Below are 24,192 nucleotides of genomic sequence, written 5' to 3' on the forward strand. Positions count from 1 at the left end.
ATTTGTAGTTATAATATCTATTCCTAGATAAGATAGGTAACCAGCTTCTCCATGGCTTCCCTGTCAGTTTGTGTTGGAATGACAGTAGGTGCACCAGGAGCATTCTGATGGTGAATGTCTTGTTTTAAAATCCATAAGATTGGAGATGCATACATTCCTCCCTAATTGCAGGAAATTGCAGATCCCGGCAAAATTTGGAGTGCAGCTGCTTGTATAATTACATCTTCTGTCAGTTGCTATAGCTTAGCTTTACAGCCCTTCTAAAATATCTTCATAGTTTATGGGACAAATAATGTCCCCACTGATACTACTTTGGGATCACCCCTTTCATTTATTCACCACCAGTTCCAAAGGCCTGAGATTTTTTTATCATGCTGAACTAATAATGAGTGTTAAATTAGTGGTTTTATTAAGGTGAAATTTTGCTTTAGCTGCTGTAATTATTGTTAAGCCAAAAGACATTATTTAAGTTTCTTCCTGTTGCTGGGGGGTGGGTTTAGTAAGAAATACCAATTCCTGTACCTCAAGTCAGTTTGATTTTGGTTATATGGGGACCTTTCCATTTCATGGCCTTAGGAAATAGTGGGTAATGGGTCATGGAAGAGTTGCTGGGTTATTGGCAACTAAGTGTTACGATCTGCCACTGGCCATTGAATGGCAGGTAAGATACAGATCACAATTCAGAGTTTAATGAAATGTGTTGGCACCACTTATACCACCATCACAGGTGGGAAATAGTTGAAAGGTTAGAAAGGATTAAAGGCAGGGTAATAAAGGAATTCATTTGGTCTGGCTTTTTGAGAAGTGAGAAAAGTGTAATTTAACCAAGGCAAAGTTCATAGCTGGACTGTGTTCTGCAAATTCCTAGGCAGAAGTGGAATTTTGAGGGTATTAGACTTTAGATAAAAGATGGTATAAGCAGACCCAGTGGCTGAGGTGGAACTTGCTGAGAAGGGCGTGTTTTTAATCATAATTGGATTTCACTGCTGAGGTAGTGCAGTGATAGGGTAGTATTTTGATCTGCTGGAGTCTGTGTTTAGAAACCCAACACTCTGTGTTTCTAGAAGAGACCCCGTAGTTTACCAAAATGTAGCAGAACATTGCAGAAATTACCAGGTGAGAGACTGTAGCCTGTGCTTTGTGATAGATTAGACTATTCAAACAGTTTATTATGACTTTAATCCACAAATGCATGAGCATTGGCATTAAATGGGCTATTTCAAGTCTCTGTGTACAATCAAGGATCTCACGAGAAGAAAGAAACCTTATTTAGGCAGGACAGTGTGGGAAGTCTTCAGCTATTAAAATAGAAAGTGATGGTTTCTAGCTTTTGAAACTGGTTAGTCTTGAGTGTGTAGAAATTGCAGCAGAAAATTAAAACCCTTGAAAGCTGATAGCAGAGAAGTTTGGTTCAATGAGACAAGGTTTATAGAGCTGCAGTACTAACTCTGTAACTTTCTTAGAGGCTTGAAATTACATTTGGGCAAGTTGCTATAAGACAAGAATTTGAAATTAGGGTAAGGTATTTTTTATAGTAAAACACCTGCTTACTCAGTGTTGTAGTGTTTCCAGAACAGCTGATTTCAGATATTGCTTTTGCTTTAACTTGTGGGCTTTTGTACATAAGCAGCAGATTATTTTCTGAAGGTTGGAGGCCTGATTTTCCTTCTCAGCAAATGTTTGAACTTATGGGTCCTGCAGGGTCCTGTCCCCCCTGCTCTATAATTTTTCCCAGCAGTAGGAGCTGCAGGACTTGATTTTCTGTCAATTATGCATTCACAGCATCCCTTGAAATAGTGCCTTTCTCTGCTCCTCTGAGGCTGAATGGGTCACTGTCTACAGCTAAGGAAGGAAAGCATTTAACCTTAACTATCATTGTTCCAAAAAAAAAAAAAAAGAAGGCAAACATTTTTGTTAAAAGAAACTGGTGTCCCAGCCAAATTATTGTTTCTTGTTAAAGAAGGCTAAAGCCCTCACCCTATTTATGTGTGAAAAAAGCTTTGGTTTTATGTCTTTGGGAGTCACACAGACCTCTTGAGTTAGTGATTTCTGTTCTGTACAAGGAGAAGCAGTGCTGGCATGTTCACTTCCTGCAACCCCTGATGATGTTTGAGACAAACTCTGCTTGGGCATCTTCTTGGGTGCTGCTTTTCAGTGCTGCTCCATGTGCAGCAAGGTACAGAATGCGTGTTGTACAGTGAGGAAATCCTTGTATAGGACCACAAAGGGGTTGTGGGTGGGAATTGTGGGATCCCTGTGACTATTTTGATTGTATTCTACTTTTATTTAATACTTACAGATATTGCTGCTGTGCTTAGAGTGAATTCTGCTCTTCCCCCGACTATGTTATTGGTACTCTTGCTTATTATTTCCTTTTGCTCTTTTCTTTTTTACTTGGTGCTGTTTTTTTAGTGCTGTCAAGGAGGACTTTCTTAAAAGTAGTCTGCAAATCCTTGTTTATCCTGTTTTCTGTATCCTGTTCTCTGAATCCCAGATAGACTGTCAGCTGGGATTGCAGCTCTGCAAGGCATTTCTTAGGGGGTGGTAGTGGAAAAAACACTAAGTCAATACAAGGTATAAATAATGATCCTTTATAAAGTGTTTGTACTGATTAAAGACAAGTGCTTGTAAGGCTCAGCCCCTGGACTGATTTGGATTCCACTCTGGAAACAGAAAGCTCCTAAATCAGTGTTAATTTGCTATTCCTGGTTTCTAGTGCCCAGCTGTCAGGATTTCTGCCCCGCAGCCTCGGGGAGATGGCAATATCTCTGTGCTTATACCGCTTTCATTTTGTACTTATAGATCTTTATCTAAAATTGATGTTTGTCTGTTGAATTAGAGTCTGCTCAGTTTACATGGAGACTGAGAGCTCTGGGTAGCTCCTCCAGGCTGGTGAAGCCATGCTTGAGATGTTTTGATGTGCTCGGGAGCTGTTTGGGGCCAGGGTGGTTATTGAAGAATGGTTAGAGGATCAGGGGCATGGATCATTGATAGAATTATGGGATCAATAAAAGAACTGTACAAGCAAGGGCCTGCAAGCAAAGGTTAGTGTGAGAAAAACTGCATGAGAAAAAGGCCTGTGTGAGAAAAAGACCTGGGAAACAAAGAGGGAGTTTTGAAGTGATGCAGCTGTGCAGATAAGCTGTGCTAACCAGGAGAGAAGGGAGGGTGAACTCTGAATTCTTTTAATCATAACATAACTGTAGCAGCTTGCCAATGTAAGTCCAATTATGTAGAAGTAGAAATGCGCTTTTGATAAGTTTTAAGCCACTTAGGAGTTAACAAGCTCTTATACTATATTATATAAGTGCCTTTGGACTGCTAATAAACGGAGCTTGCTCTTACCAACCACATTGGCTGGACAGCAATTCCTCCCCCCGCCGGAGTCCATGGACCTTTCTTTCCAACAGGTGGTGAGTGCATCGACTGGCTTGGAGGGTCTCTTCCACTCCTGCAGTCTCACCCTTCATTAATCTTATATTGCCAAGCATGTAGTATTTCACTTCATCCTTTCAACTCCCCAGGCACAGGGGCCTTCTGAGACGTAACAGGTTTAAAATGAAACTCAGAAATGAGCATCCTTTAGGAGTACAAAATTCTGCAAGTCAAATGCTGTTTGGTGTTTTCAGAGTTTATCAAATGTGTTGGGTTATTATGCCCTGATGGCAAAGGAGCATGACTTGGTGGCTTGGATATTGTATCTGTTTATATTTCCTAATTTCCTTTCACTCCCCAACCCCAAAAGACAAGATCTGAGATTTTCCTGTTTGTTCCTTGCATCTAGGAGCACAAAGGATGCTCCCAGGCTCATTGTATTTTCTGGCAGAGGCAGTCATCACAGTGTGTAGTATCTGTACAGCTTGGCAAGGATTATTTGTATTTCATCATGTATGCATGTGGGGTTTTCTCCCTGTTCATCAGAGAAATACGAGAGGAGGAGTGGACAGATAGGACTGGAGACAGAAAATGTGCCATTTCTAGGCTTTTGCAGAGTGTTTTTCTGAACAATGCTGTCCTAGCTGTTCCTGCAAAACTCCTAGAATAATATGAAAAGATTGGGGTTTAAAAGTAATGACATGATTCTGGTCTTTATAATCCACTTCAAAAGAAACTCCAACTGTTCGGTTTGCTATTCCTTCTTTGAAGCTGGCAACAATACAATCATAAAATGGAAAGGCTCCTGTGAGTCCCCCTCCTCTTCCTGGAAGTGGATGTTTGGACCTTTCCTTGATGCTGCTTTTTAAACCTCCGTCTCTTGTTAGTGGCTTCCTTCAGGGATGTAATTGAGAGGCAGAGCATTCATTCACTTTCTGAGGCTTTCAGGTTGCCATGTGAAGTTCTAGGAAGCTGAAACGTTGACTTCCAGCATTTGGAAGATTGTCACTTTTGCTAGGCCATTACTGGAAATGATTTAAGTAACAGGATGTGGTTATCTAGATCTCTTAGCATCTCTTTGGGATGTCTTGCGTGTTGGTAACATTCTCTCTGAAGAAGTTCACGTTCAGCTTGCTTTTTAGCAGAAAAAGAACCAATTTGTGTGTAATTTTTACTGCACTTTTTATTAGTGAGTTATTAAAAATGTGAGCGAGATCAGCCTCTCTGGCACAATTCCAAGCCCTATGGAGTGAAATGGAGAGCTCTGGAAAGCTCATTACCAGAAAGGTGCAGGCAAACGTGAGGGAGCTGAGGGGCTGGAAGGTCTCCTTTTGAGGAGGGATCAAGTGAGCTCAATGTGTAGGGCATCTAAGCAGTTGATGGAAGCAGAGCTTCACAAGATGGGCAGCAGAAAGACTGGGGCTGTCCACATGGCAAATTGTCACTCGTCCAGGGGAGGTGAATCTGGGTAACGCTGTTCTGGCCTCAAAACTGTGAAAGATGCAATGAAACTGGAAGGCAGCTTACTCAAAATATGCAACATGTTACTTATGCCATGATTTACACACTGAACTCATTGTTACGAAATTTATTCAAAGCCAGAGGATCCCCAGGACTGAAAATAGCTGGGATAGTACTGCCTATCCTTTTCATTCAGACAGCTGTCTTTGGTTAGAAGCCATTTCAGAGAAGGTTGGGCTGAAGAAGTGCTGGGGAAGTTAATCATGGTGTTTGCAGGCTTGAAGCCTCTTCTGTGCATTGGTGCAAAAGTTAATCCAGCATGGTGGATTAACCAAGCTGCCTGCTCAGCCTGGATTTTGGCTGTGCTTCCCCTTTGGATGTTCCCCTGTCCAGCTCTGTACTGGGCCCATCCTTTTCTGTTTTGACTTGGGCATTTTCCTCAATCAGATGCCAGCCTGAATAGTTTTGTAAATGCAGTATCCCAGGGATGTCCCAGAGAGATGGCAAATCCCTTCCATACTTGACGGATGTCCTGCCGGGCTTGGTTCCACCACGCTGGGGACTAGAGGCCACCTGTCTCTGCCCACCCTCCAGCCAGTGTTGAAGAGATCTGTTTTATTGTAGTGCTTATTCCCTGTACATTCCTGCCTGTGGATATGCCGGCAGTATCTGTGCCTGTGCACACGGCAGCCCTTTGCACTGTGCCAGGTTTGGGGAGGACAGCACAGGCTGGCTGTCACTTTGGTCCCTTTTCAGTCTGACCTAAGATGCAGTACTGCTCCCTGCAACTCCACTAGTTTGTTGGCTTCTTGTTAGAACATGAAAGTCATTACAGTTTTCCTGTTAGCTTTCAGTTCCTAATACCTTTTGAAGACTGATGTTATCTAAAGGAGAACATTTGGGAGTGCTCAGGGCAGTTTGGCCCCTGTCCCATCCCAAAGAGCAGTTGGTGACGTGGTGAGATGAGGAGCTGGAAGGGAGAACCCAACCCACTGCAGAGCAGGGTGTGTGTCAGTTTGAAGATGCTGATTCCCTCTGTGTTTGGAGTGGATTTTCTCAAAGTGCACTGGGTTCCTTTGGGATGAAGATGGTTCTGTACAAGTGGAAGAGATGATTATCATGTTGTTGTATTTATTTGGAGAGGATGTGCAGCAGTTTTCAGACAGCACTACGCACCTAATTGGGAATTCAAATTCCAGCTGGTAGATTGAGGCTGAAAGGCAGAGCTGTGGGATAGAAACGGGCAGGCACAAAATGCTGAGGCTCCTAATCTTTTACAATATGTTTGTTTAATACAAAGTGGTCTATTGAGATTGTTTTGCAGAGTAGAATAATCGTTGTGTGCTGACTAATGGGAGACAGCAAGCTGTTAAGGTGCATCAATTAGCCATACAGGGGGAGATTATTGAGTATTTTCAGAAGCATTCAGGATGTGAAGAGTAGAGGATATTGCTTGAAGGTAACCCTCGGAGATTTTAGCAATTGAAATCTATAAACTGCAACAAGAGTATTTGTGGCCATACGTATGTTTGCAGAGCCTTCCAAGAACAGAATTGGAGTTAGCTTTCCAATTCCAGAGTGTGCTGATAGGAAATAAATAGTGCTTTGCTGAACTTGTTATCTTATTTAATATGGATAATTTAAAAAAATTTCCCCTCTCAAGTTTATCTAATGTTATCCCAGGAAATGCTGGTCCTCTTTATAGAAGATAGCATGTGCAACACCCTTCTGATACTTGGATGTAGGTTCTGTTACACTTCTGTTTTCCTGACTGTAAGGCTGTTGTCCTTGTCCTTACAACTGCTCCTGCTTCCCTATAGTAATTCCTGCCCCTGCTATGGGTTAGAACTCAATGCACTTAGTGCTGAGAGGAGCATGCTGCTCCTCCATCATGTGCCTTGTTTAATGGATAATAAAATTCTCCAGTTTTGACTGGTGGAGAGTATGAAAACCTATGTTTCATTAGGAATGCTTTTTTACAGCCCTACTATGCTTCTGCTTGAGTTTAATGTGAAAAATAAATAACGTTTTGTGGGCTCTGTTTGCTGAGTGATGTTGTTGTTTGTAACTAGTGGGAAATTTTTCCCATCCTGGATTCCAGTGTTAAATCCACTTTGTGCAAACATCATTTTCCATTTATTCATTGGCTGTGGGAAGACCAGATAACATTGAATTTATTTTTTCAGTTTTGTTCCTTCTAAAGTGGTGTTAGAGAATTGCACCTCAGTTATTCTTACAGCCAACAGCAAGAGATGTCCCTGGGCTTCCTCGGGGATTATGATAAAGAGGGACCCCTGGTTCCTGGACAAGGACAAAGACAGACTTCTCTCAGCTTCAATTCTCTGTTCAAATGCCTTAATCAACAGAGGTCTCCTTTAGCAGATGGTTCTGCATCGATAAAGCCTTTAATGTGTTAGTAAAAATTCAGAGAAATTTACTCCTTTTCTGATGTGATTGATTTTCTTAATCTTCTTTAAGCGGAGGCTGAGGGGTGAGAATAACTCATCAGAAGACTATGGAGAGGATTAATTACTTGGCTGCAAAACTCATGAAGATATTCTGAAGGAAGATGTGGGATGAGTGAGTGAAGCCCTGATGAAGTTGGTGTCAGTGGGGAAATTTAACTGTGACTGCAGCCATCGCACCTGCAGGGTTCCACTGTAAGAGAATGAAGACTGATCCTCTGTATGTCATAACCTTCTGAACTTTTTTCAGTAATAAAGCCTTCCCCACTGATCTGGGGAAGAAAAATCCTTTTTTTCTCACAGACAGCAGCTGGTCTGATCCTGAGCAGCTGTAGCTTGACAGTGGGAAATGCTGCAGGTGCTTTGCTACCTTAGGATTCTCATCCTTGCAGCTGGTGCTGCTTTGAGCTCTGCCTGATCTCTGGTGCTTCAGAGAGCTGCCAGAATATCCCTGACTTTACAGGGAACTTGTCAAAGCCCTGATCTGTAAGGTACTGATATCTTAATGCAGATCTGCAGATTTAAAACCCCAAGGAGTTGTTCAGCTTCACCCACAGGCAGGAAAGGGAGGGGTTGCAGAGCAGTTTCAAGGCTGGAAGGGTTATCATTAGCACTGAGCTTGACCTGAGCTGAGCTTTGGCCAAAGGATTCATCCCTGGAGCTGCAGTGAAGTATTTCATGGTTCATTATCCTCACAGTAGGAAACAATGTCTTACTCTGAAGCTGAATATCTTAACTGGAATTTTCATCCATTTGATCTTCTTATGGCTTTGTCAGCAAAGTCTCATCTTTACCACCTTCTTTTCCAGTTCCTTTTAGGAACTAAAACAAATTACATATCTGTCTTCATGAATGGAGTATTTTGAACTCTCTAAGTTTCATATTCCAAGGTTAGTTTTCTGGCCTGTGGGTCGTTGGGTGACCTGCTGTGAATCCTACTCTCAGTTTCCCTGTGGTTTTTTGAGGCATGAAGTCCAGAACTAAACACAAGTCTCAGGAGAGCTCTGGGATCTGTGCAGGTTGCAGAGGCAGCATCGCTTTTGGGAAACTTTGCTGCTTTTTGACTGAGTTGATTTGGCAGCTTTTTGCCATAGCAGAAATGGGAAATCCCATTGGGCCAAGAACCATTTCCCTGAAGGCCTTAGCAGGGTGCCTCTTTTACAGATGTTTCCCCACTGACAAGTGCATTTTGAGATGAGTCACTGAATTCATATTTAATCCACTAGTAAAATTGGCAGGGCAATTACTGTCTTGCAAGTTCTTCAAATCATATTGTTAGAGAACATTAAATCAAATGCTTTGGAAAAATCCCAGTATATACAATTGCTTTTATCATCCAGCGTGTGATGCTGTCACGAAAAAAGCTTTATTTTATTGGGGCCTGTCTTCAGTGAAAGTGTGCTGCCTGGTACTCATTTTGGTCTTGGCCTCTGCCTCTTTGTCTCTGCTTCATTATTTTCCTTTTCCTAATTGTTACCCTATAATGAGAATTGAGAATTAAGGAATCGCTAGCTTACGATTGTCACCCCTACTTTTCAGCATTGCCAAGTGCAGAAAGCATTTACAAACTGAAATAATGCTGTTATTCACGAGGCAATTAATCTGTTATGACAGCTTGGTGGCTTAAAGCACGACGGGGATGAAGGTCACTCTGCTGGGTGTCCCTTTCTGCTGCGTGTGTTTTGCTCTGAAGCCAAACCACCCACTCCCCAGTAAAAAGGATGCATGCAGAGGCCTTGTGAGTAAGTCATCACTGGAGGGGCTGCTGGACTGGCAAACAAATGACTACAGGCAGCTTTCTGGTTACTGAGGCTGCTCCCTGACTGAAAGCACATGTTAGCTTAATTCAGTTTTCACTGCCACACACTTTAGTTTACACTAACAGTTGGCTCTTCTTTCTGGTACGTCCTAGTCTGAACATGATGTTTTGTGTTGTTTCCTGGCGGGAGGATTTTTTCACAGAAATGTACCATACTCTTCCCTTCCTGTTCTTTTTCTTCCCTCTACAGGTGGCAGCAAGGGAAGAACTACAGAAGGAGGGGTTCTCTGCCGCCGCTAGAAAGATACAGGAAAGCGTTGAAGTGAAGCTGAGAGGTCTTGCATTCATTCATGCTCCAAAGAAAAATAAAATGCATGGTTCGTGCAGGCTGGTGCTGAGAAACAAACATCCTGCCAGCAAAACGGCCTTTGGTCAGTCTCAGGTATCCAAGGAGCCTGTTTCAGCTGTCAGTGCTACAGAGGTGATCAGAGAACTGCAGATGAGGGAGGCCAGCCTGCAGAGAGAGCTGGAGCAGCTGCGGGAGGAGTGCCGGCAGAGGCTGGATGAAATTGCAGAAGGGTTGGAGGGAGTGATTTGTATCTCCCCTTGAAGAGGTAAAACTGGACTGAGAGGAGCAAAGGAATAGAGTGGCTTGATCATGTTGTGCAGGCTGGCATGGGGGAGTGCAAGCTGAGGAACTGAATGTAATTTCTAATTCTTTAGCTTGGGAATCGTAACTCATTACTGCTTTGTGAGTTGTACTGGGGCCATAACCTCAGTGCTCTCTCTGGAGCCCCTTTATTGCTAACCTTGCCAATTAAATTCTGCATTTGGCCTTGGTGGGAGTGTGCATAAATCTCCCTTTTATCTTCTGGATTTCTAGTTCTTCTGCCAAGCACTGGACTCTTTTACAGTGCCCAGCTGCTAGGCACGGCGTACATTAAGGCTGTGCATTGAAGTACTAATTGCATTCAACATTTTCCAGCAATTGGAAGAGTTCATTAGTCAGAAAAATCCAAGTATTGGAGAACATGAAAAATACCAAGGCTGAGAGAGATTGGAAATATTCAAGAAAGTGTGTTGTTTTAATTCAGCTGCTTGGAGTATTTGTAGCAGCTGTAATGTAGTCACAATAAAGAAAAACAAATGCCTAATAATAAATAAAACACTGCACTGATTTCATTTACTGGTGTGATGCACTTGAAGTAATTGGGTTCTCAAAGAGAACAAACTAGAAACCCATTCCCTCAGGTTATGAGTCACAATGAGGTAGATGACTTATGGACCTGCTATAGGAAGTTTCTGTGATACAGAAATTCAACCTTAACTTCCAAGCTTGAGGAGTCTCCAAGCTCTGTCTCTGAAGACTTCTTCCCTTGGAACAGTGAAATGCTTTTCCTTTGGCCTTCATTTCCTATCCTTTCCTGGTTTGCTTTCACCGAGGAATATTTTTATATTCTAGTTGTACACTTTGAGGAATAAATAATATTTAAAGAAACCAGTCTGCTTTTCATTTGTGAATTGCTGTGAGCAGTGGGATTTCCTCCATCTGGGAGAGCAGCCCCTGGGAGCAGGGTCTTTGTGTGTGTTGTCCAAGGCTGTCAGTCACAACCAGTGTGCCTGCTGGCAGCTGGCACAGGAGTGACACACGGTCCTGGAGCAGAAGAACCCAGTGGGACTGGTAGGATCCATGTCTGGGGCAGGTGGCCCAAGACTGCTTCTTCTGGAAGAAGAATCTCCATGGCCTTAAAAAGCACACTGCTTTTTAACCACACCCCTCTGCTTTCCAAACTGTCTCTGTAGGTGCAGGGTACCTGCTTCAGGCTGGTACAGCTCTGGGCAGGTGTTGGCTCCAGGACTGCTGATGTTTTATGTACAAGAGGACTCATTCAGACGCAGGTTTCACAGAATTCATGAATGGGAGCAAAGCAGAATATCCCAGAACTAACAAGAGTGGCAGCACCAGTCTCTCTCTCTCTTTGAGCATTTTATATCCTCTTTTAGCTTTTATACAAGGAAATTTTCATACTGCATCACATTTAGGTTTAAAATATCTCCTTCAAAAGATCTTTTCTTCTCCTGGGATACTCGGCAGAGAAGAGTGGGCAAATATTCTTGAGCATGGCAAGAGCCCTCGGATTCAAGTGCGGGTCTAGCTCTTGCCTCGCTGTGGCTTATCAGGGATGGCTCAATGCTGGATGCCAGGATGCATTGTCCTGCTGTGCACTTAAACTGACAGGAGTCACTCAGGGGATGACTCATTTCCTGGGATCAGCCCTTTGTCATCACGGACAATTAGTGCCCTGTGCTTCAGTGTTCAGCTGAGGGCCCCCTTCAGCAGAGACTGCAACTGGCAGCCCCTTGTCCCTGAAGAAGTGTTTTTTTCTCTGGTGCAATGTCAAGAATGGCAGTGCTCAGTGTGTCTGTACAATGTGTGTGTGATGTACAGAAGTGCCCACAGTGGCTTGCAGACAACTGCACGGCACAAGTCACCATGCTGAAGTGGCCACACAGGAGCTGCCAGGAGAGCCAGTGGGCTGGAGCTGGAGCTTCTTGTCCTGGAATGTCCATCAAGAGAGGCTGCAGCTGAGGCAGTTGAAAAGTTCACGTTTCCACCTGCGGTGCTGTGCTGGCGTCATGTGCTGCAGGCTCTTGCTAGGAGCATCGGAGAGAACTGTTTTTATTTCCTGGCACTAGTTTTGCACTGTCTTTTGTTTCAGGTACCAATTAGCTTAGACCAGAACAGCTACTCTGTGGTCCCTGATGAAGGTCAGCAGTGTGTTCTGAGCTGGCAGTGGTTTTAAAGACAATACTTGCAGCCTTCTCTTTCCTTTGCCTCTCTTCTTTGTGTACAGTGTGCACAAAGCAGAAGATTCTGTAAGGGCTTGGTGCTCTCTCACACCAATTTTTGGAAGGTTGTATTCCTTTTAAAAATCACAGCACTTCCCCAGGAGCTGGACACACAGGGGCTGAGCTGTGGTCATGCCTTGGTGACTGGTCACAACTTTTGAGGCATATCAATGGATCTGGAATACAGCTTTCCAGTCCTCGTGAGCTTGGTGGCCCATCAGCTGTCTCTCCACTACGATGATAAATGATAAACACCACTTAAAAGCCTAAGAAAATATCCCTGCATTAACACCAGCTGCAGTGAGGGCAGGAAGGTGAACTGAGTGACCACAGTTAATGTGGTATAACCTAGGAACAAATAGATGTTTGTCACCTCACACTGTTACCGTGGCATTTGAAGTATTTCCCTTTCCTTGTTTAGGCTGACTTCTCTCACCCACTATCACAGCCCAGCAGTTTTCAAGGCTGCAGTGACCCTCTCGGTCACTGGGGCCTGGCCCTGTGTCAGCAGCTGAGGATGCTCCAGAAGGGGGAATGGCTGCCCTGGGAGATGTATGACAACCAGCATCCAAGTGACTGGCTGGTCTGTGGCAGATGCTGTGACAGGAGGAGGGTGACTCAAGCAATACATGCCATCCATGGGCTCCTGCATGCTCCCTAAATGTTAAGCATTACTTCACAGAAATTGGAGAGTGTTGTAAATAACCCACTACAGGCTCAAAACAAAGACAGAAGCTGTTAAGAGGTTTGTCCTTTGCCATACCACTGTGCTGGTTTGACATTTCCCTGTGAAAGCAGGAGTCTGCCCTAAAATTGTTGATGGAGTTGACCAGAGAAGAGTGGGTGGGTGTCAGCTGGGGAAGCTGAGTGTCACACTGTGTGCAGCTGGTTGTTGAACTCAAGTGGTGGGGGAAGGCTGGTGGTGATGCTGTCCAAACATCTGGGGTAGGCAGCAGGGTTTGGTTTGGTCTCTGCTTTTTTTTGTTTCTGCTTTTGTTGGTGCATCCTGAAGGGTGTAATTTGGGTTTGGATCCAGTTTGGAGCTAAGTCTTTCTCTAAGGAAAGAGAGGAGCATATTAGAGGCCCATGCTGGATAAGCAGGAAACCAGGGTTAAATCAGCACCTGGCAGAGATGCTGCACGTGGTTGTCAGTCAGATCCACCTGGCAAGGGTCAGGCAGTGAAGAGCTGTCCCAGATGTTCACCTGGTGACAACTGACAGCACAGCCTGTCCACGTGAAGCCCCCATCACAGCTAACCCTCCTTGTGGGGCTGGGAGCACCTGGCCTTTTGCTTCATGCTCTGCTGATGCTTCACTGAAGACAGGCTGAGTTACTGCTGCAGTGTTTAAACCACACTGTCTGGTGATGGATTGTTTTCAAGCACAGCCTTAAGAGAAGTTTTTACAGGCCTTGTGTGTGTGCAGGCTCTGGTAGGTCAGCATGGAGGCGTTTGTAGAAGAGCACAGTTTAACCCATTGCGCTGATGTAACTGGTGCTTGCTTTCCAAGTATCTTGCCAGGAAAATGGAATTGGCCATAAATACTTAATTGGCTGATAACTCTGGCTCACACTGTGTAGCTGGAAATATTCCTCCCCAAATAACTGAGCATCATTTAGCTTGCAGTCAAAACAGGAGGTTCACTTTGCGAAAGGCAAGCGCGGCATCCGCAGTCACCACTCCCGACAACATTGCGCCTGCTGGTAAATAAGGGCTGCAACCTATGTTTAAAAATAAGAGCTGCTGCGAGTAGTGATTTCCAGCCTAGAGTGTTTTGGGTTCCCTGTGGGATTCCTCCACCAGCTCCTGCTGGAGGATGAGCTGCTAGCAGTTGGTGTGAGCGTGTGTGTTGCAGCGTGGTGCAGCTCAGTGGGAGTTAACACATGCCTGATGGTTCAGCTCCCTCTCCTCTGACCCTCAGCCTCTTCCAGCGAGAGCCTCAGGTCTTTCACCCTCACGCTTCGCCTCCTGGAGCCAACAGCTCATATGGAGCAGTCTGACAGTGCTTCTGCTCCTCGACTCACAGCCCAAGCCCTGGTGGCCAGTGTCTCACCTTTAGGCTGCGAAGATTCTTGTCCTCCCAGCCCCTTCATGCCCACCCTGTGTCCCAGCCATCAGGCCATGGCCAGATCCCTATTCCTATCCCTGAAATGTTTTGTTCCCCTGCTGCTCTGAAATGGGAGGCAGGGAAAACAAAGGTGTGCACTCTCCTGTGAGCATCCAGTCTCCCATGAAAGCTCCTGGCCCGGGCTGGGGATGTCTGTCGCAGCCCCAGCTTCTGTCTCTGATGGGATTTGTGCGTACAGATGGCTCTGCCAGCCATCATCCCCCAGCAATGAGGTGACTGTGTCCCACTAAGCCAAGGAGCTGTCACCGGCAGGTACCTTCACTGTCAACTGTGCCACCTTATTTCCCAGCGTGAATCTTAGGGTCTGTGTCCAATCCTGCTGGTTTGCTTCCTTCTGAAGGGCTGGAGAGCCCTCTACTCACCCAGAAACGCTTCTTGTGGAGATCCACCTAGACACTGAACCTGAACAAAGGGAATCCAAACAGCTGGAGAAAGCAACCCCCTGTGGTTCCCTGGGCACTGAGAGGGTCAGCAGGAAGAGGGGGACAGGCATGGCCCGCCAACCAGCCCGGGCTGGGGGGGCAGTGGGGCCAGGAAGAAGCTGAGTTCTCTTGGCAGCTCCTGCTTTAATTTAGCATGAAGTACAGCTAAAAAATGTTTGAGCGTGGCTGCCTGCCTCAGAGAGAAGCAAACAAGGGATTTACTGGGTTAGAGTCAAAGCAGCCCCTGCTAATGCTCTTCTTCTCCCATCTGACCTTATTAAATCAGCCTGGTTGTTTCACAAGGCGCCTCCTGTGCCTTGCAGCAGCCCACAGCTGCTCTGGAGGGAACAGAGCTGTGAATCCTCTGGAAAGACCTCATGGCTCAGTGGAGCACGACCAGAGTGCCGTCAGGGAGCGGGATGTGGGGGATGAGCTGGCACAGCAGGACTGTGCTGGCCCTTGGGCTTGTCTTACAGGAGCCACCAAACACCCTTTATGTTACAAATAAAAATCCCAGGTAAAAAGCTGGTTATTTTCTGCCAGTCTGACTGCTCAGCTGGCAAAATCTCCAGCACTTGGCAGGGGCAAGTAGAGAATTTTTCTTAATCCTACCAGCCTCTTGTCCTCCACGTGGGACTCGCAACTTTCCTGGGCCATGAGCCAATGGGTGCCAGGGCTGTGCTGACAGCCAGGTCCCAGGAGGACACAGCATAAAGGGTCTGGCTATGGAAAGGCAGGGGGCAGAGGCTCTCTTGGGGTACTACTACATGAATTTGTTGAGCCAGATTGGCCGTGGAGTGTGGTGTGGGAGCTGGTGGGTCCCCCAGCCCTCGGTCTCCTGCTGTTGTGGCCTCCTGGGCAGGGAGGGATGAAAGGCAGGTAAAAGCCTGTGTGTTTTCTGTAAGCATGGGAATCACTGCCTCTTGCACTGGCTCAGCCCCATCCCTCGACAGTGTCAGGCCCTGGAATGACTTGGCTTATCCAGGTTGCACCATTAATGCCATAAAAAGTCCACTCCTGCTACAGGCTCAGAAGGGAGTGGGAAAAAGCCTTAGACTAACCACGAGCTCTGAAGCACAGTTCATCCTGTGGCTGGCACAAGGTGTCTGTGACTCTGGGGGCGGGATTAGCCCCTGATCCCAGCGAATGAGCCTTGACTTGTGAGGCGTGGGCGAGCCACGAGCCTGAGGAGGTTCACTTTGTACGGATGCTTTGCTGCCCTGAGATGTGATATTAATTCATTAGTGTCCTCTAAGTAAAGGAGCTTTCTAAGTAATTTTTATAGAAGTATCTTTCTTGTTTATACTGATTAATATTAAAAATGCTAATATGTATTTTTTAGTGCTAACTACTGCCAAGGAGACAACGCTATCACCCTTGATTAATGCCAGCTTTCATGGTATTGACACAGTGTCTTCTCACTTCCCAAACCCCTTTTAAGAATGAAAATACACTCTAAAGCCCCCAGTCAGCAGTCCAGGCTGCCTGGGGTCTGGGGCAGATGTCCTGGCCAAGGCTGTGTGTCTGTCTTCTTGCCTGCTGGGTGCCACCACAGGGGACAGGGCAGCATGCCCAGCCTGTGCTGTGCAGGCTGATCTCCCCTATTAATCGCTGGTTCCCTGCAGTTTCAGGGCATGCATTTATTTCAGGCTTGTAGAGGTTTCCATTTGTATTCTCCCATTTTTGTTGCTACCCTCTCGCGGCCAAGGCCAGCAACCAAAGGGCATCATAACAATAAAGCTCGATTGCAAGTTATTTGCTTGGCATCATTGCATCTGCCAAACAGCAATATTAATTTTGTCTCTCAATGAAGGAAATATTCTGCTGATTAGCCACGGGGGCAGCATTTGTTCTAGAAATCAGCCTTTAATAGGCCTTTACATCACGCTGTAATTCTTACTGCTAAATCAAGAAGAGCTTTTCATTGACATGCTTGGGGTCTGCACCTCCCGGGCTGGGCATGGGGGTGGCATGGGATGAACACAGACTTGTGTCATGGTGGAAAGGCAAATGCCATGATTTGGACTGTAAGTGCTGTGGGGAAAGGGAGACTGCAGGATGGGAAGGGCAGGACTGCAGTGGGGAGGGACAGTGTCACCCCATGGTGCATCCCTGTGAGGGTCCTATGGGGACAGCCAGCTGGGGATGCACTGCCCTGCTGCTCCCCTGGGACCTGCAGTGGGGACAGGGACGGGCTCACCAGGCTGTGAAGCTTCCCAGGGAGATGCCAGCCCCAAGGGGGCTGGAGAACACACTTTCTGCAAGAGCACACTGCTGCCCACCAGCCGTGGCTGCGCTCCAGCCTCTACGGCCGGCGGGGATAGGGATGGGAGTGATTTATGGTCCCACAGCAGGGATTTCTCACGTGCCTCTGCTTAATTTTGTTTGGAGATGATGGTGCTTTTCAATAAAAACATCTCTCTCCCCATACACCTGAAGGGAGAACCTGGGGCAGAAGTTTCCCAGTGCTGCCTGGCTGGCTGAAGACAGCTGTGAGTATTTAATGTGGGCCGGGCTGAACCTGCCCTGAGGATCTTGTAGGGACATTCCCCGCTGTTCCAGCTGCAGCCCAGCATTGCTGCCTACATCCTGTGTTGCTGCTGCTCTCACACATGAGCCCTGACTAGATCTGCACTTGTGCCTGGCTTCACTGCCAAGGGCAGCACTGGTGGGACTGCAGCCCCTGGCAGCTCCCTGCCCACCAGCAGTGCTGTGCGTTTCCCTCTCCCTCAACACCATTTTCCCAAGCACAGGAATGTGGCACCAGGCTTTGAGCTGTTTTTGTGCCAGGGACCCTACAGAGCACAGCAGCGCCTGTGGCAGCCCAGGGGTGGGCGCAGGTGGGAACCAGCTTCCATCCACTGACTGCTCAGGGGGAGGCAAATGCCCTGGGCAATGCTGAAGGAGCAGATGGCACTGAATTTCTAAGAGTAAAGATGCTTTTTAAAGTTTTTTTTCCATCAATTGCTCAGAAATTGTCTTGAAAAAGTGGGTTAGAACAGAGCAAGGAACAGGGATTGCTGTTTTGGCTGCAGGGACTCTGTATGCTAATAAATTATCAAAAGGGCCCGTGTCCCCCTAAGCGTCCTGCTGTAAGAGATGGTATGGCTGCCACTCATCCCTTCCACTGCCACCTCTGGCTCTGGGGATGTGGCCTGTCCCTGTTTACCCATCTCAAGGAGCAACCCCAGTGAGAAAAAGTGAGAAGGATGTCACCAGGCTGTACCCCCTGTCCTCTCCCTCGTTGTTTGGGGATGGGAACCGAGGTGTGTGCTCCTGGGGAGGATGGCACAGGCTGCTCCAGGGATGCATTAACCTGCTTCATGCCCAACCAGCCTGGGCCAGCCAGGAAGAAGCTGCCACCCAGCCTGGATGCCACCTGCGTTTCCTCTCTCCTGCCAGGGAGCAGCGGCAGCAATCTGGGGTGAGCTCGGGGAGGTTTTGGTGCCAGTGCATGGCCTGGAAGGCTTGCTGGCATATGGGGTTGCTCCCAAAGAACCCTTGGAACTCCAGGCAGAAGGCTGCATTCAGGTAGGAGCTTGCTTATCCTGCAGTTGGAACATTTCAGCTTTGTTCAGTGGGAACATTTCGTGATACGTAGGCATCTTCCTCAGCTGTTTCTGAAGAACTGCCACAACCTACTCCTTGAGGTGAATATTATACCCACAAAGTTATTGTTTTGTAAAATATTTCTTTAATAGTATGAAGTTTTAATGCAGTTCCGAGTGTGTTTTTGTGTGGGAAGTACGTATATTTAGGAATGCTTATTTGATAAGGAAGACCTGCTTATCTGATAACTTAGGACCTTTCCCCATGCACAAAATCCCCACGGTTGTGTGGAGCTCCCAGGCAGAGTCACGCAGCATCGTGTTCATTGTTTTGAAGAGGAGACACAGGATCTGTGCAGAGAATGAGGCAGTGTCAGCCTCTCTGCCTGACACACACCTGCAGCTTCAGCTCGATGCTTCATCAGCCTCCTGAACAATCTGTATTTCACTCCTCATCCCACCCCTCTGCTGAACTTGGAGACCTCACATGGCTGACATTCAAAGGAAGAGAGAAATTAGAAATTATTTCAGATGGACTTGAAGTTTTTAATCATTTCAGTCTCTGAAATATTCAGTGGAGGGTCATCTAGATAACGTCCCCAAAATACAGTCCTATAATATGCAATCAAATAATCAGGTTTTTTTTTTATTATTTTATTTTTGGATATTGCTGCTGCCCTGATCCCTCCCGGTCTCACACTCGGTGTGATGACACGTTCACACATGAAGGGAAAATCCCCAGCATCTCTGCCGGAGCTGCACATCCCTGGCGCCCTTCAGCTTGGGAAACAAACTAATACAAGATAAAAGGGAATTATGGGGCTAATAAAAAAAGATTATTTTTCCACAGGACAGGCCGTGTGCCTTCAGCCCCGTTACACAGAGCATCTTTGAGCCTCACTAAGTGTCAAATGAAATGGGCTAATGAAATGGATTAGGATCTTAATAGCACATTTGATTAGTGAAGCTCTCACCTCCGGGCACTCTCTCATGTGTGTTAATGGACGCTGCGGGGGACGGCTGCCTAAATGAGTCTATTAATGAGCAAGAGCTGATGCCGTGGCCGCCCGGGCTGCAGCCAGAGCCCCTGGCAGCCCGCGGGGAAAGCCGTGCGTCTGTCCAGCACGGGAAACTGCACTTTGGTATCTAGAAGGAAAGAAAAAAACAAAAGGAGAAATACTAATATTTTTGTCTGCCGGTTGAAAAAAAAAGGCCGGTCTGTTCTTAATTTGTCCCTGTAGGAGGGCCTGACATTTCGTGATGGATGGGGATCTGTGAGAGGGGCTGCTGTGCTAAATGCAGCCGCGCAGTCCGCTGAGAAGGCACCGCGGTAATTCCCAGGTAGTGCCGCACCGCCTGCCCTCCCCCGTGGCTCGGTGGCACCGGGGGCTCGGGCACAGGGACAAATGGCTCAGCCTCGGCGCTTTCTGCTGCTGTAATTAGCGCTTCCTCGCGCGGCGCGGGCTGAAATCAGTGTCTGCCACTCATTAAGGTGATGATGCTCCGTCAGCGGCTGCTCCGGCATCCCGGAGCGCTTGGAGGAGGATGCGGCACAGCGAGCGGGCTGCAGGGACGGGGGAGGGAGGGAGGCACCGCTGCTGGCCCGCCTGCAGGCTGGGCACGGAGGGTTGGATGCTCCACAGCTGTGCCAGCGCCTCTGCGCTGCATCTGGGGCGCCCGAATAACTCCTCAACAAATTTTCATCTTGTTTCTCATTTCGGTGTCAGGCAGTAAATAACGCAGAGCCATAAGCAGTTAGGATGCTGTAGGGAGCCAGGGGTTATAAATTGCTGATGCAAGAAGCTATCACATATCCTTAAGGAAGGGATTTAAAATATTTAAATGAATACACATACAGAGCTGGCCTGGTTTGTTTTTTGTTTTGTTGTTGTTGTTTGTTTGGGTTTTTTTTTTTGTTGGTGTTTTTTTGGTTCTTTTTTTTTTTTTCTCCCATCAGATGGCTCCAGGATCCATCAGATTCAGAGAAAAGCAGTCCACAAGTGTGAGCCCTGCACCCACAGCTGTCTGTCTCCTGCTGAGGGCAGGAGCTTCACTGTCCTGTCCTGGGTGTTGTCTCTGACTGGGGCCTTTTTATGGTGTTTGTTATTTCAAAATAAAATGAAAGCCAGCCCTCTGAGTGCCTCTCACATCAGCTCTTGTGGCAAAGTCTGTTCTTCCTAGGGTTTTGCCTTGTTCTGAAGTCTGATGAATTCTCTGAAATGATGTACTGATAGGATAACCAGCATCCCCCAGCCCAGACACTCACCATGCTGTAGGATGTCTGACCTCACTGTAGGTTGTTCAGGCTTATAGCATCTTTCCAGTACCTGAAAGGGGCTTATGAAAATGAGGGAGAGGAACATTTGATGAGGGAATGGCTTCCAGCTGAAAGGGAGCAGGTTTAGATTAGATGTCAGGAAGAAATTGTTCACTATGAGGGTGGAGAGGCCCTGGCACAGGTGCCCATAGCAGTTGCGGATGTCCCATCCCTGGAGTGTTCCAGGTTGGATGGGGCTTTGAGCAACCTGGTTTAGTGGAAGGTGTCCCTGCCACCATTCTCTGATTCTGCCAGAGGCAGAAATGGTTCTTGCACCATCCTTGAGCATTAGGAGCAGGCAGGGCAAGCAGTGCATCAGCTTTCAGCCTTGCCATTGAAATCGAGCGGTTTCTTCTTCATCTTTGGGGTTAGCCATTGTGGATGCAAGCCCTGGTGTGCACTGTTGTTGCTCCCTTTCTGAGCTGCACAGACACAGCTGCCCCGCCTGAAGGGGTTCTGGGCACAGCAGTGGGTGTGAAAGCTGGGAAGGGCTCTCGGAGTAGAGCATAAGAAGCAGTTCCCGTGAAGGACAGGGACAAGCAGGCACTTGCCATGAGTGCAGCTTCCAATTGTGTCGCCAGAGACAGGAATGGCCACAGGGGCAGCACGAAGCAGTGTGCTGGAAAGCTGCACTTTCTGGGATGATAGGATCCTCATCCTATGGGCCTTCGGCTCAAAAGAGCCACAGAGAAGGAAAAAGACATGCAGAAAAGGAAAAATAAGAGAGCATAAAGGCTGGGCAGCCTGCTGTCTGCAGCAGCAGGTATCACAGGCCCTTGGGAGAAGGAAGAACAGGAGTACAGCTGAACTAGAGTCTAGGCACTACCCAGGCAGCTTAAACAGGTACAAAACAGCTCTCAAGAAGCACAGAAAAATAGGATTTAAAGTCAAAGTGGGCTGCAGCCCAAAGAGCCCCTCTGTGCCACACGTCCAAGCCTGGGCAAGGGTCCCCAGCTGTCCTCATGCAGTCCTGCCCGGCATCCCTGCTGGTGAAGAACACTTTTTGGCATCTGCCTGGGTGTTAAATACAGATCTCTGGGGCCTGGAAATTGTTCCAGTAATTTGGCTCCCTGTTCATGAAGCAATTAGTCACTGGAATAATGTTAGCAGTGCCTGATGTCACCACCGTTTCCATGGCAATGGGCAATTCCTGAGGCAGGCAGGAGTGTGTGTGTGCACGGGAGCTGGGGCACGGGGTGGGCAGGGTAACAACCAGCCCTGGGCCACAGCCTGGACCTTTCCAAGCCATCACACCAGCAGTGCCATCCCAAAGCAGAAGGGTTCCAGTCCCTTTGGTCCTTTGTCCCTTGCTGGCTGCTGAATGGGAAAATGATGGCAGGAGGGAACATCTCCCAGGGGTAAATGCCTGGACGAGGGACACCCTGTGCTCTGCAGCAGCAGCCTGAGAGCAGAGGGAAGTGACAGGCTATTTATTAATGACAGGTGTCATTAGAAAGGATGTGAAATGCAAGGTCAGGGGAGTTAAGGCCTATCTTGTGTCATATGTTAGTATGCCAGCTCTGTGAGAACATCTATTCTGCTCTTTTCCCTAAGTGCTAGCACAGCACCCAAGTGACACCATGCTGCCTGGAGCTTGCAGGCCTCCAGGTCTCCCCTGGGTACCTGGGAACTTGCTGGGATGGGAGCAGAGCCAGGCTGAGCCTCAGGACACAGAGACAGCGCCCAAAGCCCTGGCTGGGAGCTGAGATTGAGCAAAGTAGTGTGGCTGCACCTCTGCTTAACAGAGAAAGTCTGCTGGTCTCTCTCTTCCCTAAATTAACCCCTTGGTGTGGCTGGAAGAGGATCTCTGCCCAGCCTGGTCGGTTCCTGGCCCCCTACTCCAGCCTGCATCAGGAGTTTGGGAAAGCTGTGAGAGCCTGTTTGTACCCATCCTTCCCAGCAAGGTATGACAGGCAGGGCAGACACTGTTCCACCTCCTGAGCACTCAGATCTAATCCGTGTTGAGGGCAAGCTTTGTGAGCTGGTGGAGAGTGTCCACTGGTGAGGGGCAATGACTGGGAGGGAGCATAATGCAATTGCTTCATTTGGAGCAATTAGAGCGGAGCAAACCCGTGTTTTTATAAAGGAACTCAATATTGGTGAGTGTGCATGGCTGCTCTTTGTTAGTGCAGGGTTGAAATGCAGTTTTCCTGCATGTTGGAGGCAGTGCAGAGGGCTCGCTCGTTTGTGGTGTGGGCCACAATGGGAATTTTCAGTCTGCATTGGAGTGAGCTGCTCCCTTTCCCGGCATATTTAGAAACAGGCAGGAATGGGGGACAACAGGCACCTCCCCACAATTTCCAGGCTCTCAATGGCACCTGTCGGGGCTTGGGTCAGCAGTCCTACCTCGGCAGCATTTGTGCCATCAGGTTTTGGACCATCCTGTTCTCCTGGGACAACTTTCAGCCTGGAAACTGCTGCCAGGGAGGGATGCAAGGGCCCACTTGTGGCTGCTGGGGTGCAGCATGGGATGCTGAGGGACATCACGGTGTGTTATTCAAGTCAGCTCTTGGAAGAAGGGTTGTAAGAAAAGCTGGAACTTAATCCCATTGATCCTGCCTCGGGATCAAGGCTGGGAGATGACAGTGTGATGTATTCAATCTGCAGATCAGGAGATAGCAGCAAGAACAAAACAGTGGGAAAGTGCTGCTCTTTCCTCTGGCACACAGAGATAGAGCTGAGGAAAGTGACACCCGCTAGATGCCTTTTTTATGGCAAGGATTCCATGCAGGAGTCAGAGAGGATTTGAGCTGTTGCCACAACAGAACCTGATAGCCTGAGGTGTTTCTATACCTGTAGAGAAGATGATGATGATAAATAGTAATAAGGATAACAAAAGCAACACAAGGAGCTAGGTACTTAATGCTCTAAATGGACTACAAGGCTGATCCTATAATTTGTGTGGGAGCTGAAGGGATGGCTTGTTCCCGGTGAGGTCACAGCCACATCCAGCTGCCTGCAAAGCCGTCACAGCCTTCCTCTGCCCACATCCCTCAAGTGTGGCTGGTGTGGTGCCAGGCACAGTGGTGTCAGCTGTGCCCCTAAATCCATGCTGGGACACAGATGTGTGATGGAGCCCTGGTCCCGGAGAGGTGGAGCTGCCATGGCCGGCAGCCTGGGGGACTTGTTTGGTGAGGCTGAGCCACTGGCAGTGCAAGCCCTTCCACAAGCAGGTGCCCAGTTATTTACCAAGGGTGTTTGTGTTTGCAGCTGACAGAGGGCTGTGGTAGGGAGATCAGTGGGATCATTAGTTGGAAAGGAAAACGGGAAGCAAAGCATTTCCTTTTTGGGGCTCTTTCTGTGCTGCCTCTGGGTCCCGTGTGTGGGACAGTAGCTTTGACTGACAGAACTGTTGGCTCTGTGGTGCCTCTATGGCACAGCACAACTCGGCTCAGCTTGCTGGTTCTGCACTGTGCCAGGCAAGTTTGGTGCTGATTTGGGTTGAGGACAGTGGTCCCTGTCCCACCAGCCAGGTCCATGCCAGCTGTGCACAAAGGATCCAGGTCTGAGCTCAGGGCAGCCCGTGGGTGTCTGGGCAGCCACACAGACTGTGGGCAGAGCGGGCATGGTGCCAGGCACCAGGGAGGGGCTGGATATCTCCGGGACAGCAGCATCTTGTGATATTTATCCAGCCTCTCCTGTTCTCATCCCAGAGCGCCTACACTGACAGCCCTGGTTTAAAAGTCACAGGCTGTGAGATTAATTGGGCTGTCAGTTCTATTTTCTAGCAAATGAACTATCCAGAGAGTCTTTTCCAAGGTCCTATTTTCAGTGGGCAGAAATGTCATTTCAACATTTGGGGAGAAATATAGGTGGGAGCTTTGTGAAACAGAATTTATATCTTACTTGCTCTGTTTTAAAGCTGAAG

At 47.6% G+C, this 24,192-nt stretch overlaps 1 protein-coding gene across 3 annotated transcripts in view; it reads left to right on the forward strand.

Annotated features, from left to right (window-relative positions):
- TEDC1 (tubulin epsilon and delta complex 1) overlaps nt 1-10,242 on the forward strand; it is a 68,027-nt gene extending 57,785 nt beyond the window's left edge. For all 3 annotated transcript variants that reach the window (XM_069022985.1, XM_069022986.1, XM_069022987.1), the window contains one exon: nt 9,311-10,242. In XM_069022985.1, coding sequence (XP_068879086.1) covers nt 9,311-9,670 — 360 coding nt within the window. In that variant the 3' untranslated portion in view covers nt 9,671-10,242. The remainder of the gene's footprint in view (nt 1-9,310) is intronic.
- The last annotated feature ends 13,950 nt before the right edge of the window (nt 10,243-24,192 follow it).

Source organism: Aphelocoma coerulescens, chromosome 8 (assembly GCF_041296385.1).
Source record: "Aphelocoma coerulescens isolate FSJ_1873_10779 chromosome 8, UR_Acoe_1.0, whole genome shotgun sequence".
In the NCBI taxonomy this organism is placed as follows: Eukaryota; Metazoa; Chordata; class Aves; order Passeriformes; family Corvidae; genus Aphelocoma; species Aphelocoma coerulescens.